Source organism: Alligator mississippiensis, chromosome 1 (genome assembly GCF_030867095.1).
Source record: "Alligator mississippiensis isolate rAllMis1 chromosome 1, rAllMis1, whole genome shotgun sequence".
Taxonomy (NCBI): Eukaryota; Metazoa; Chordata; order Crocodylia; family Alligatoridae; genus Alligator; species Alligator mississippiensis.
Genome location: NC_081824.1, coordinates 145,807,257 through 145,821,659, shown reverse-complemented (window position 1 = coordinate 145,821,659; position 14,403 = coordinate 145,807,257). Strand labels below are relative to the sequence as shown.

Genomic DNA, 14,403 nt, shown 5'->3' with positions numbered 1-14,403 from the left:
TGAGAAGCAATGAGGACCTGTGTAGGAATACACCCAGTCAGTGAAATACTAAACAAGAAAAGAATTTCTACTGGGAAAGCTACATGTGCTGGGGGTGCATAACCATATGTTTGCGTCTACAAATCTGACCAGATACCCTGCAAGAATTGAATATTCAAAGTTTGTGCTGTTGTTACCTTTTGGTTTGAAGGAAAGTTTGGCTATACTGTGGACTTCACAAAAAAAGTTAATTTATTTGCAGCTTCATAGGATATATATTCCTAGCAGAGCATTCTTTAGGCTTCAGTTACAGTTCCCTGTTTTTTGCATAACAAAACTGGCCTGCATCTCTTTTGCCTTGCACATTGTATAGTGAATTATACATGTGGAAAGTGGACAGTAAAGCACTAATAATACAAAATACTTGCATTTTACATTTATTTTGGATTGGGGTACAAATTTGCAAATTGCAAGGCAAAGGAAAATCAAGTCTTCTGCCTTTCTGCTTTAAGAATGTGATTTCATCACTGTAATATATTTTCATTAAAGATGAAACACAGCCAAGAAGTTCATCCATAGGCTTTACATAAACTGATCTTTCTCTTCTTCTCTCTCACCACTCTTTAACTGTTTAAGTGCCCTTGAAATTGTAACAAGTAAAAGCTCATTTATACTTATCACACTACATCTACCCTGTTCATATGCTCTCCCTGAAAGCATCTTGGGCTGCCACTGTTGGAGACAAAATACAGAACCAGATGCCATGGACCATTGGTCTGACCCAGTACAGCACTTTTTATATTCTTATGTTCTTACACAGTGTAAGAAAATGGGGTTCTGAGCATGACATTGGCTGTAGATTTTGTACTGATATCAGATTTGATTCACTACAAGTTACTGTGAGATTTAGAATCTCTTCAAAAATGACAATTCAAGAAATGTGAGCTGAGACAAAAAAGATGGTTCCTTTACTGCTGAGTTTTTACTAATTAATCAGGTGGAATGATGCCTGGCAGACAGTAACAATGCAAGCTCCCCTGGGAACAAAATTTCTCCAACAGTTTAAAAAGCCAGCTTTTCACAAACATGCAGTACATATGGAAGGTGACTTCAGATCTATGCGGTGTAATATAGCACACAAAAAATGAACACTGCCTATTTGGTGATACTGTTACAACTGCTTAGCTTCCCACTTGTATTGGTTTTCATAGGTGCCTGAAAAGGGGATGAAGGGTGATAGGGACTATACCAATGCAATCTAGTCTAATAATTTCATTTTAGGCCATTCAACAGTTCGCTTCTCATGCAAATTCTACTAAAATCAAATCATTCTGACGTCAAAGGTTTCTGGCTTGTTTTATTACAAAACTGCATAATCATATCTGATGGAAGGAAATAACTCTTGCCTTTAACTAAACCCAAATGATTATTTATTTGAGCTCATAAGAATTCGGTAAAACATTTCTCTGTGTTGTTTTATTTCCTAGAAATCGCTAGAATTTACTGTATTTTTTCACATACCACACACGCCAAAATAAGCTGGCACTTTGTTTTTGGAAGGTAGAACATAGACAAAGAGATTTTTTTCGAGAGTCATGGTTGACTCCTTCAGCCAGTTCACTGGCTGCTTTAGGCACAAACTACTGTGTTAACCTCTGACAGCTGCTGAGGAATTAGTATCAGTTTTTGTCTACTTAACCAGTTCCTTAGTGGTTGTGAGAGGGCTAATACTGGACTCTTCTCCAGCCCAGCAAACAGCAGGGGTGATGTGGCATTTAATCACAGTGTCTCCATGCTTCTATTCCTCCATGCTTCTATTCCATCAAAGAAAAAAACATTTTTTCACACATAAGACCTATGTCTGAATTCTGAAAGTGTGTCCCAATTCTGTGAGTGTGGTATGTGAATAAATATAAAAATAACAGGTTACTTTTTTCTATTTTTATTTGTATAACCCTATAGAATTGAATAAAGATACATATCTCTATTATGCAATTCTACAGGATGCCCCATAGGGGCATTTAAATTTCTATTAAATGTTACAGGATTTTAGAATAATTTCAGTAGATTTTCACTACATTTCCATATAGTCATAATGGTTTCACTGCTACAACATTCTGTAGGACTGTAGGGCTCTTTTTTCATTTTCTTGCTCTACTCTATCCCTTGGTTTTGACTGGCACTTGGAGGAAGAGCAAGAGTGGCCACGATTTAAAAAAAAAACACCAAACAAACAGCATTTGTAGCAGTCACCCAGTGCATATGAGAATATCTCAGTTTTTACCCCTAGTCAATAGGTGTGTGATGAGTGGCTTACACTAATAATTTAATGGCTCCAACTGTGCATAACTACAGTAAAATAGGGGGGGAACATCTTTTTGTGCTACTTCCAACTTGTTCTTAGATTTTTCAGCACCATTTATTGATTAAAAAACTCGTCTGTGCTTGTCTGATTTGAATTTACAAAGCCTATATAACTTCATGAAACTATAATCTAGTTGTAAGAACTGCTTATAACAAGCTATAATAAGCAAAAACAGTTTATGCTGTTAGAACATAAAAATCATAAGCAGGCCTCATTCTTGCAACACCTTTCCATGAAGGTAGTTCCATGGACTTCAGTCGGGATATGAATAAATTTAAGCACACATGTAAGCGTTTTCAGAATTAATGCCAAAGGTTGCAATGCCAAGGCATAATGAAGCTATATATAAGAGCTGCTCAGCCTCCACCTGAAAATTCTGTTATTTTTGACAATATAGATCCCATTCATCTCCTTATTTTTCTGTTTTTAAAGGGAACATAGTAAAGTTAAATGTCCAAAAAACATTATTTGTGCTACCAATAATATCTTAGGAGACAAAGTTAAAGAGGTTTTGCATTCCTCCCCCTCCCCCCGCCCCCCCCCTCCCCAAATCTAACATGTTTTCCATCTTTTGTTGGGCTCTCTGTTTAATTATTGCATTTCACTCAGCTTGACAAAGAAATAAGATTAGGGTCTGTCTCTGGGAAATTTTACTTTCTGGTTCTCTTGGCCTAGCTCAAAGCTGCTTTGTTTGAATTTACAGTGCTTTGGGGAAAAACTTAAATTGTAAAGAGCAAGCAAGCATGCCATTTCTTATTGGGCAAGTTCTTACACACTTACTACTCCTAAGACTGGAACTCTTTAATATTATATATGGTTGCTCACATTTTTGGGAATACTAAGTGAACAGCTCCTATGATTCCACAAAAAATTGCTGTATTAGAAACATCAAAATCCTGCCATACCCTGCTGTTATTCTATTCATAAGAACAATTAATATTTTTTGACCCTTAATTACAGGGCAGAAGGGTTTTTTTTCCCCCCTTCAGTGCTTAATTTACTTTAACCTTGTCTAATGAAAATGTTCTGAGCTGTCCAATGGCCTATCAGATATTGTCCTGGAAGCTTCAATGAAGTTTCATTGTCATGTAAGTGTGTGTACCCTGTGAATGAGAAAGGAACCTTTTCCTAGAACAATGGGAATAGAAGTTGCTTTGATAGCAAGGTTAGCATTCGGATACCTGATGGATGACCTCTTCAACCAGCCAAGAAAACAGTGAAAGAGAAATCTCTGAGCAGTGCATACTAATGCAGTATCTGGCAAGCAGCCTGATCCCTGATTAATCTGATACCCCACTCTGCATTTTCCCCTGGTTATTATTAGTGCTTTGTGCCTAAACTTTCTCCTTTGGCATCCAGACTTTTAGCCTATTGGCTCAAGTTTATAGTAAATACAGATGTAGCACATCATATATAATCTAAATCTACTGAAGCAAAATAAGTGTTAAAATACTGCAATTGGAACTGTCCAAATTTAACCCTGTAAATGCAAGAAAACTGGCAAAAAATGAAGACAGAGTCATCATCAGCTTTACTAGCTGAGCCTACAGAGACCAAAATTAGGAGGAAAGATATTTGGTACAACATCTGGGTACAAAGAATATGGCAGAGGTACAGAATAATAATTCTGCAATTGAAAGGGGCATTGCCAGGTTAAACATAATAAATTAAAAAGATTAAACATGTTATTCATTTATAAGCCCTCAGATTCTTAAAATAGAAAGAATCCTGAAAATTGAATTTCGGCCTCCAGTCTTCAAATGCTTATATTAGTGTTTAATATTAGGACTGAAATCAGTGGGAATTACTTAGGTACTTAGGGCATTTGTAGACAACATGGGGGTTTAAACTGAATCAGTGTTTTTTTAAAAACACCACTTCAATTTAGGGTGAAGTAAACTGCCAAGTTGCATGCACCCATGTCCTTATCCGCCTCTCTGGTGGCAGGGAGGGGAAAGCAAGCTGCTGGCAGGCCAAGCAGTCCCTGAGCTGCAGGGGGCAGGGCTGGTGTTTCCCTCAGTGGCAGCGGCACCCCCCCACCAGGCAGCACCTGCCCCCAGGCACCCAGCTCGGGTGGTTCTGGGGAGTACCACAGCTGCAGAGGGAAGCACCAGGTCCCTGCACAGCTTAGGCAGGCAGGCAGGCTCCAAGGGAAATATATATATGTATATATATATTTTTACCCCCTGCCCCAAGGGTAGGAAGTCAGCTAGGGTCAAATGATCCCAGCAAGATAAACATCCAAACACTTCTTAAGGGAGTCCAGAGTAGATGCTTGAACCACCTCTGGAGGGAGTCTATTCCAGGGCTTGGGGGCTCAGACAGTAAAGAAGTTTTTCCTTATGTCCAGCCTAAAACAGTCTTGGAGGAGTTTGTGACCGTTGGACCTTGTCATCCCCTGGGGTGCTCTGATGAATAGGCATTCCCCCAGATCATGATGCACACCCCTTATGTACTTATAGGCTGCCACCAGGTCACCCCTGAGCCTGTCCTTTTCCAGGCTGAAGAGTCCCATAGCTTACAGCCTCTCTTCATAAGGACTATTCTCTTGTCCTCTGATCATGTTCATGGCGCTCCTCTGGACTCTCGTGCAAACAGCAACACTATTAAAGTAGTGCAAAAGGGCATTTAACCCGCGTTAATGTGTCATCTACAAATGCCCTTAAACACTTAACTGTTTGTAGGATCAAGGCCTAATCCTTCAGTATTAACGATACCTATTTTGTTTCATATGACTTTCCCTCCATGTAAGAAAATGTAAGAAGATAGTAACTTGTACATTTGCTTACAGTCTTGTTTTTTTTTTCTTTTCGTTCCACGTTTCCATTGGTTAGCACAATTTTTAAGCATTTGAATGATAAGCACTTTCTGGGAATGTCTGATTTATTCCACTAGATTTATTATTATTATTATTAATAAAAGAGATATTCCCATGGGTCTTAAGTTTTGTAAAACTCACTGTTTTACAAAGTCTAAAAGTTAGGATATATATGACCTCATTTGGATATCTAAGGATATGACTGTTATTAATAATATTTCTTGGGAATTGTTGACTTTCATTTCCTTTATTAAACCACTCAGCCATTTTTTTTTTTTTTCTATTTCAACAGCAGTGTCTGTCTTTTAGAATACATTCTCTGACATACAACTTTTTCTTGGCTTCAAATGGCGGGCCAATCAGATGGGGAGAAGGTGACGTGCACATACCCTTCATTCATTTTGTCTATACTTTTATTTTATAAATATAGAATAAAATGGATTGAAAATTTAAAAGCAATATGAATAAATTTTAAAGGCTACTCTACATAACAGAAGCATTACCCGAAAGATTCTCCAGCTTGGCTAATCCAAGATGAAGCTGTGTAGAAGACACTTCAGCTTCTGACCAAAGGAAGCAGAAACTAAGGTCATGTGAAAGGCATAGAGAACATAGAATATGCCAAATAAAGCTATATTAGCCCCAAAGTTTCATAAATAAATGAGCAATGGCACCCAGAAATAGAGAGTCGTTAAAGGCAAAAGGACTTTCATGAAGAGAAAGAAACAATGAAAAAGGTAAGATGGAGAAAAGAGAGAGCAGTAGCAGGGTTACTGCTAAGCTTCAAAAAAGAATATTTGTTTACAACATAAGTGCTGATATCACAATTTCAGAACCAGTCTTATGGTATTTTGGTTTGACATTTCAAAGACATTAGCTTGCTAGAGATGAGAAACAGGAGATTGCCAGTGACTGATCCATTCCCACATAGACTAAAAGCCTGTACTATGCAGGGTCCCGCCTATCGAATGAACCACCATCCAAACAATGCTCCTTTACTGAGAGTTTATTGCAATCAAAGAATATGCACAGATTGCTCCCAGGAATGCAATACACAGCACTGTGTTTCTTAACTGTTTATCTCCCCAAATATAACATTAGGGTAAAAAATAATGTTTGACTGAACTATGAAAAGATTTATGCTGACATCAAGCTGTTTGCATGAGCTTCTAAAGTGTTCTTTCAGGAGCCAAACCTCAATAACTGGCCTAAATAACATGCTTTGGAATCTGATTTTTGCCTTGCATGCATACTCAATGTGGCTCGGGATGCTTTACCATGTATCCGGCTCAGCTGTGATGAGTGAACTGAAGACTTCTATTAATAACACACTAAAACGACATTATCTCTTTCTAAGGGTTCCAAGGCAATTGTTCCATAGAAGTCAGTCATATAAAAGTGGCTTAGGAGGTTACTGGGAAAAAAAAACAACAACTGAACATTTCTGAGGTTGGGCTGTGTTTCTTACATGGACAATGTTGACTGGTCCTTTCCTATACAATTCTGTAGGGGCATAGGACTTCTTTTGTGCTGACCCATTCCCAACTTCTACCCTGTAGCTTCTCAGTATGAAATAAGAGAAAAGCAGGAGAAAGTAGTACTGGAGATGCCCACATGGCCCATAGCGTGAAAAGTCTTCATATCTAATCTCTCTCAGAGATTATTTAATTATTTTTCACAGTCCACAGTGTAACATCCCCAGCTGGCATGTATCAGCCTGCTTTTATTGGCAAAGAAGCTAAGTCTATACACACCAACTTAAAAAAAAATGGCAGCTCCTATTTACTTACCTTGTTGATGTACCAGGGATAGGACGCCCTGTGTCCACAAGAACACACCAGCAATATCCTGTGGAAGGATGACATTGCACAGGCTTGTAAAGGCCACCCTGGGCACACTCTGGAATAAACACATTGTCTTTCTGGGGTTGTTTAGCTTCCTCCAGTGCTGACTGAAGCTCTTGATCACAGGATGAGGCTTTTGGAGAGAGAGGAGAGGGGAAAAAAAAGAATGTTGACAAATATTTGGGAAGTATCTTCTGAATCGACTGAATGAAAGTAAGATAACACCCTAGCTATATCCTGTTGTAATTAAAGACTGTCTTTGATGAGATACATTGCACTATTACTATGCATTTACTGGGCTCAAATCTCTTTAGCCTGGGTTTACATTATGTGTTCCACCTTTCCTCTTCCATCTCTCTCCCTATCTTAAGCCGTGTTACAGGTTTACACCAGTCATGGATTCCCCTGTCCCTTTTTTTCCCCCACTTTTAAATGCTTTAATATTAGTAGAATTGTTTCTTTCTCTGGATCCATAGGCAATGAATCAGAATATAATTAAAAACATTTCAAGATAATTAATCCTTAACTTTTTTAGGACATTTTATTTCGGTTTGAGCTAAGCATTAGAAGAAAACATTGAAATACAGCGCAGACTTTATTTCTTGAGTGACTTTGGCATTGGTGAAAAGTAATGTATTAATTGGATTGGAAATCAAACACCCTCATCTATATACTGAAAGAAGAGAATCAATACAACTCTCCCTCACTGCCCCACCTAGCTTTAGTTTTCCTTCAAGGCAACACATACCAGAGTATGAACACAGCTCAGTCTTTATGTCCTCACAGTCCTTGGCCTTTCTACTGAATCTCTGAACAAAAAAACCACGCATAGGTGTGGTTCATGGGAAGCCGGTCATGAACTGGATGGAGATCACCCATTGATTTTATTTTGGCCACTACAGAGGAACTTGATGTTAATGATTTTTCATCAATACCATTTTGGACTGGATTCAGTGTGGCAATGACAACAAAGACAATGCAATAGCTTATTTCTAGTACCCTGGATCATTCCATTCTCCAGGAACTTAAAAGTCACACTGTGTTTGAAGACCTAGATCCCCCAAACTTTAAAGACTTAACAAAAGTATTAGCTCTATGTTGATCAGGGCTTAATTCAATACACAAAAATTAAATGCTGAAGTAAACATATTGAAAAAGCCAAAATGCTAATAATATTTAGCAAGATCACTGCATGCATAGGAATTCCTGACAAGGTAACTATATTTAGGTTTCTCAGAATGTGAACCTAACTATTCTGCCCAGTGAAAGATGCAATCACTATTATAGTTGACCCCAAAATATCATCACAAGTCATTTCCCCTCCATTTTCCTAGTACATTAAAAGAATGGGGAACATATTTCCTTTCTCAGTCTAGGACAAATTTTACCACCTGAAGTTGACCATTTAGCCTGCAGCAGGTACCATTACATCCTTGACTAGATTATTGAGCCTATCTACAATGAGTTACAGCTGCAGCCTAAGCTCATTGAGTTTTAGCCACTGCATGGATAAAACACTGCACAAATTGGAGGCATAATCCAGCAGAAAGTTGATACCTCTGGCTCAGAATGCTTACTGACTATCAGTAGTCAGAGGAAAGTGACCAGACGCTATCAAAGAAGACTTTGTTGCAGCAAAAAAGCCAGCAAATGCTGTTTATATCTCACCTTCATACTCAAAACAACAGGCAAATGCTGCTGTGAAATGGCCACATTCCAAAAACAGTGAGCTTCATTTCCATTAAATGGGAAAGTTTAAATTTGATGACTTGATTATAGACCACTGATGTTTTTTTTCAGTCCTATGGTTAAGACCCTTTGGTGCCTCTTTTGCTGTCTATGGCATGGGGACAGGGGGGCAGGAGTCTCCCGATGCCCTGACTAATTTAGCATGCCCTTCACTAGGTGTAAGCATGAGCATAATACGATATTAAATAGTTTTAAAAGCAATGAAATCCAAATAACATGCTATAATTAGAGGATCTGCATAATGCGGATAGAGACGTTCTGTTTAAAAATGTCTCCGTAGGTAATAACTTCCACTTTTAGAATGTTTATTGAACTAGCTACTGTTTCACTGACTTGAAATTTGTTACCGGCATATGCCTTGGAGAAATCACAATAAGGCTTTTCCTCAATGAATTTTAACCATGGTGATTATTGCTTTACAAGATGGTGCTCTGCTGGAAAAGACACTGCTGGGTAATCACGTCTGTCTACATTTTTTAAACACTTCTTATGATAATGTAAAAAGAAGAAAAGAGGTTGAGGCTGCTGCAGTCAGAAAAAGCAAAAACACCCGCTCATAAATAGAAAGCTAAATTCTTCCTTCACTTGTACCATTGTAAGTATGGAATCATTCCAACACCTTCTTTTCCCTTTTACTAGTGTAACAAATAGCAGAATCTATACATATATCTCATTTAAGACTTATTTCCTGCAAACTCATTGATAGCATCTGACAAAGTAGGCAGTTGCCTATGAAAGCTTATGCTTCCCTGAACCAGTTACTCTCTAACATGCTAGCCTGCCTTCTGACTTCATTTAAAACCAGAAGAGTAATACCTTTAAATAATCTCAGTTTGTTCAGAACACAACCTAGAGTACCCCTGGGATAAACACTGAGTCAGCTTGGTGTAATGGGGGAGAGGACTGAGAGCACAGCAGTGATTCCATCACTAGCCCCAGGTGGAAAATACAGGCCGTTTCAGCTCCAAGCAAAGCAATTCCATGGTTGCTCCAACTTCTACTGGCTGAAATGGCCCTCTATGCACCATTCATATAGAACTACTTGAATGCCATGTACTCTGACATACCACCTCTCATCCCTAACATGATACTGCATCCTGAAGTTCAGGCGCAGGTGTTCAAAATTAGCATCACTTCCTTTTCACTGTCAGTGGCATATTGTGCAGGAGATATCCCAACTAGCTGCTTAAGTCAGCATTCTGGCACCTTTGCACTGAGCAGGGGTTAAGGTTAAGGAACTGCAGAAATGCCAAAAAAAGCTATAATGTGGCTTGAAGAAACAGACACTTCCTATAAAGGGGCAGATGAGGGAACAATTATCTTTCGCTTGGAAGAGAGACAAGAAAGGAAGGAACAGAACAGTATAAATTTCCTTCAAAGACCATAACAAAAACTAGGGGGTAGGAAAGCTGGGTATTCAAACACAGGAAAAGACAAGGAGCAGTAGTCTGAGGAAAGGAAATGCAGAATTCATGTTGGGTGTTCAGAGATGATTCCTGCCAGTGAGAAGACACTGGCAATGGAATAACCTGGTCATGAAAGGCATGATTACAGGAATATAGGACAGAAGGGGGCTTGCTGTGACATCAAATCCTGTCCTCTGCAGTTTTATGGGATTGGATTTGATGACCCAGGAGATCCCTTGTATTAAACCTTTCCCCAAATGGGTCCACAAACACATCCACTCCAGCCCTTCTCATACACCACAGCCAGAAAGTACTTAATAACCAAGTGAAAATTAACTCAGTGTGAACCAAAAGAAGGGAGCAAGAGAGGCTAGTCAACCACCTTTGAGTTTCAATAGGGCCCTGCAATAACAGTGAATTTGAAAGCTGGGTGCATTCAATAAATACATTAGAATGCCTGTACTTGGTTAAGGGTTGGAATAAGTGTCCCAGGAGGAATTTTCCAGTCCTAAATCTATTAATCATTTGAAAAACATAAAGATGAGAGATGGTTGGAAGAGGAAGAATTAATATCTGAAGGATTTGGTGGACAAGCTGAAATATAATAGGAGCAGTAGATGAAAGGAGGATCTGAGGGTATCAGTTCTGTTTCTCATAAACAATGAGACCAGATTGCAAATCAACTGCACAAAATGAATATGTTTTCTGTCCCCAAAGTGCTGGAAACATTAGTATTTCCTCTCCTTGTACTAAGGTCAGTCATGCTCAGACTCATCAAAACTATCAAGCAATTTGGGGAGTAACTGTCCCACAGAGAGATTTTTTTTAGTCTAGCATTATTGCCTGTGCAGCTTTGATAGAACAAGGGAACTGGCTGCCAACATTATTTCTTCCTAGTTTGCCTTCCCTTCTCTTCTCTCCCACACTCAACAGTGGCCTTACAGAAATTAAATCAATGGTGCTGTGAAGTTTTTATTCATTGCCTCATTCCCCCAGACCATTATTTTAGTCCTCCATGTAACCTTCTCTTTGAGAGTAGTTTTCATTTTCCTTCCAAATTCACTCTTCAATTACAATCATGGTTAGAGCAGGAAGATTCAGAGGATTCCACTCCACTCCACTCCAAAGGATAGTAAAAGCTCTTATCACATAATTGGTCAACAAACTTGAGTTTACTAACTGAATCAGTGGCAATGTCAACAGCTTAGTTCCTGATAGTTGACCCAAAAAAGCAGACAACCACCAGGATTTGTCACTTTGACAGATGGATCCCAGAGGCTGCGTCTACACATGACGCTACTGCGCAGTCGTTACTACGTACTTGTATAAACAAGTACTAAATAATTGAGCAGTAACCTGAGTTACTGTGCAGTATTGCCAGTGAATGCCTTTTCTGTGATGCTACTGAGCGGTATCCTAATATTACTGCACAGTAGTGTTGTGTCATGGTTTTTGCCACACAATGCTATTGCACAGTAGTACTGGGTTACTGCGCAGTCAGCATCTCATGTAGATGCACCCAGTAAGTCATAAAGTGAATGGCTCAAAAAGAGTTCTCACTACAGTAAAAACTGAATAAATATCTAAAACATTAGGGTGTCTATATATGTGCTTCAGGGTGGGGGTGGGGGGTAGGCATGGGGGTGCAGTTTAATTAGAGCAGCTCTAAGGACCGCTCTAATTTAAGCACCTGCAACATCGTGTGTATTCAGCATCCCAGACTTCAAAATGTTGGCGGGGGCACTTTAACTGAAGCTTATTCAGCAAGCTTTAGTTAAGGCACCTCTGCCGCCATTTTCAAGTGCAGGGATGCTGAATACCCATGATGTAGAGGCTACTGGAGCATGCTAAATAGCATTCTCCAGAAGACTCACAGCAGACTCAGTTAATCAAGTCTGCCCTAATGCATGCTAACTGGCACATGTTGGAGTGGAGTTGGTCTGTCATGTGTATAGGTTCCCTTAGAGTATGATGCACATTTTAATGGAATACTTTCCTGCAACAGTGTTTCATTTGGGGGAAAAATGTACTGATGTTTTATCCACCTTTCAGAGAAGGTGTTTATGCTACTGTAGTTTAGTTTTATTCTTTTAGGTGTTGTCTTGATGGGCAAAATAACATATATTATCCATGTTAGTTTGATCAAATTAATTTAACATGATTCAAAAGCCCCCTCAAGAGAGAGACTATTTTGTTTGAAACCATGTCAGTTGACCACATTTTAGCCAAGTGGGCAGCATGGATGCAGGTTAATAAACATTTCACTGAATTTCTGCTCAAAGCCATCACTCTGTCCACATTCATAAGCATTAGCAATTCTGCACCCATATTTCTTGCGTAAAGAAATAGGTGTATTTTGCTGCTATTGCCTAATGTCCTTAAAAAAGCCTTGCATCATTCTTTGATTCCTCTGTTAGTTTAGATATGCTTAAATAACTTTCAAATGGTGAAGTTAAAATCCTGCACACTGTCCACATTTCATTTTTAAAATTTGCATTAAAATGTAATATATGGTATTCTCATTTTTTTCTATTTGATCTTTCCATTGTTCTCTTCTTCCTTTACTATTAATAGCTACTGCATTTGTTCTTCTTTTATTATTAAATATAGCCCATGGGAAGTGTCTAAGTCAGAATGCCTCACCTTCTGTGTTTGTAGGATATTTCAATCAGGGACAAGCTGTTAGGATTTGGTTCATGTTTAGGATAAAGTTTGGAGTAAATTATTTTTGCTAATTATTATTTTAAAAACACAAAAGCAGACATTAATCAGCTGAATTCAGCCAACATAATAGGCAACGTCTCTGGTGTTAGGGTGTGACCCTGCAAAACCTTTACTTATACAAGTAGTGATTTTGAAGTCATTTAGGCTATTTCTTCAAAGTAAGGATTACTCATGCTAGTAAAGGTCTGGAGGATCAAATCCTAAAACTGGAAAAGAGTCATGTGGTTTCTGAGAAGCAACCTCAGAGAAACTGCTTATCTGTCTGCTCCTCTGGTATTTCTACTGCACACATCACTACATTATTTAGGTTGAACCATCAAACAACACATTTCTTTTGCAACACAGGATACTTCCATCCATCATTTGAGAAGCTCTCATGGGAGATGAGCCATATCTTATCAGAATTTTCTCCCAGAACATGGAGTTCTCATAATTATAAATAAATATAACTTAATTTGTTCATCTGGGGTTCGCTGAATGCACACATGCCTAAAATTTTGTGTGTTCTGCAGAAATGTGTTGCCAAATCTGCAGCAAATTACAAAGGTGCCTACATACTACTTTAACATTTCCTACCACTGCATAGACATTTCCTCTTGATCTCCTCTGCTCCCATAACACATACATGATAAACAGTATCCACTCCAAAAAAAGTCTATTTTCAGCTGGTCCCTCCTCCCTCCTTTTCTCATTACTGTAATGGACCATGAAAAGACACTTAGACAAGGCTGGTTTCTAATGCAAAGGGATCTTTTATTGGGCCTTGAAGCTCAATGTCCTCTACAGAAAGCCAGTAACAAGAAACCTATGAATAAAAATAACCTGAAAAGTGATACATGCTAACTACTTTAGAGGACTGCACTATTAGAATGTGTAGCATTCAAGGAAGTTAGTTCTGCAGTTTTCTTGTACTTCTGTGGAGATGTCTTATATTTTTAGGCCCAGAGTTTCAGTCTACAAAGACTCAAACTGCAGGCCAAATATATTCTGGTAATCAAAGGACAGTAGAATAATCAAGGTATCTGAGTTCAGTAAACCCAATTTCATGTGAACATTTTCAGCATATGTTTTGTGTTTGTTAAAGCCTTGAGTACAGCAAGTGAAGTTGTCTCAGTTACACCAATGTAAACTCTCTTGCAGTCAGCTCTGACTGGGACAAGAATAATAATTAACCTTCCCTAAACCAACATCTCAACATACATAGCAATGCTATATTATAGTGTATTGTTATTATGAATTTACTGTGTTTTTTCACAAAATGAATTCCTATTTGTGTTTTATACTCAAATCTCATTTCCATCCTTCATCCATATGTTCAGTTCAGTAAGGTAATTGGAGTTGGTGTATTCTTTACAGAAGCCATAATCCTCTCTTTGGGAGAAATCAACACTGACTGGATTATTGATTTAGGAGATAAAAAGGGACTTGTTCCTGTAGTATAATTGGCTTGATTCTTATTCCTGCTTGCAGCAAACATATTTCTTCAAGGTAGGGGAGGAGAGTCGCATGTTGCTGTTG

General features: G+C 38.6%; 1 protein-coding gene across 6 annotated transcripts in view; it reads right to left on the bottom strand.

Annotated features, from left to right (window-relative positions):
- The window catches only part of SMOC2 (SPARC related modular calcium binding 2), a 211,874-nt gene that overhangs the window by 49,081 nt on the left and 148,390 nt on the right, over positions 1-14,403 (bottom strand). For all 6 annotated transcript variants that reach the window (XM_019479866.2, XM_019479865.2, XM_019479867.2 and 3 more), the window contains one exon: positions 6,953-7,139. In XM_019479866.2, the coding sequence (XP_019335411.1) occupies positions 6,953-7,139 (187 nt within the window). The remainder of the gene's footprint in view (positions 1-6,952; positions 7,140-14,403) is intronic.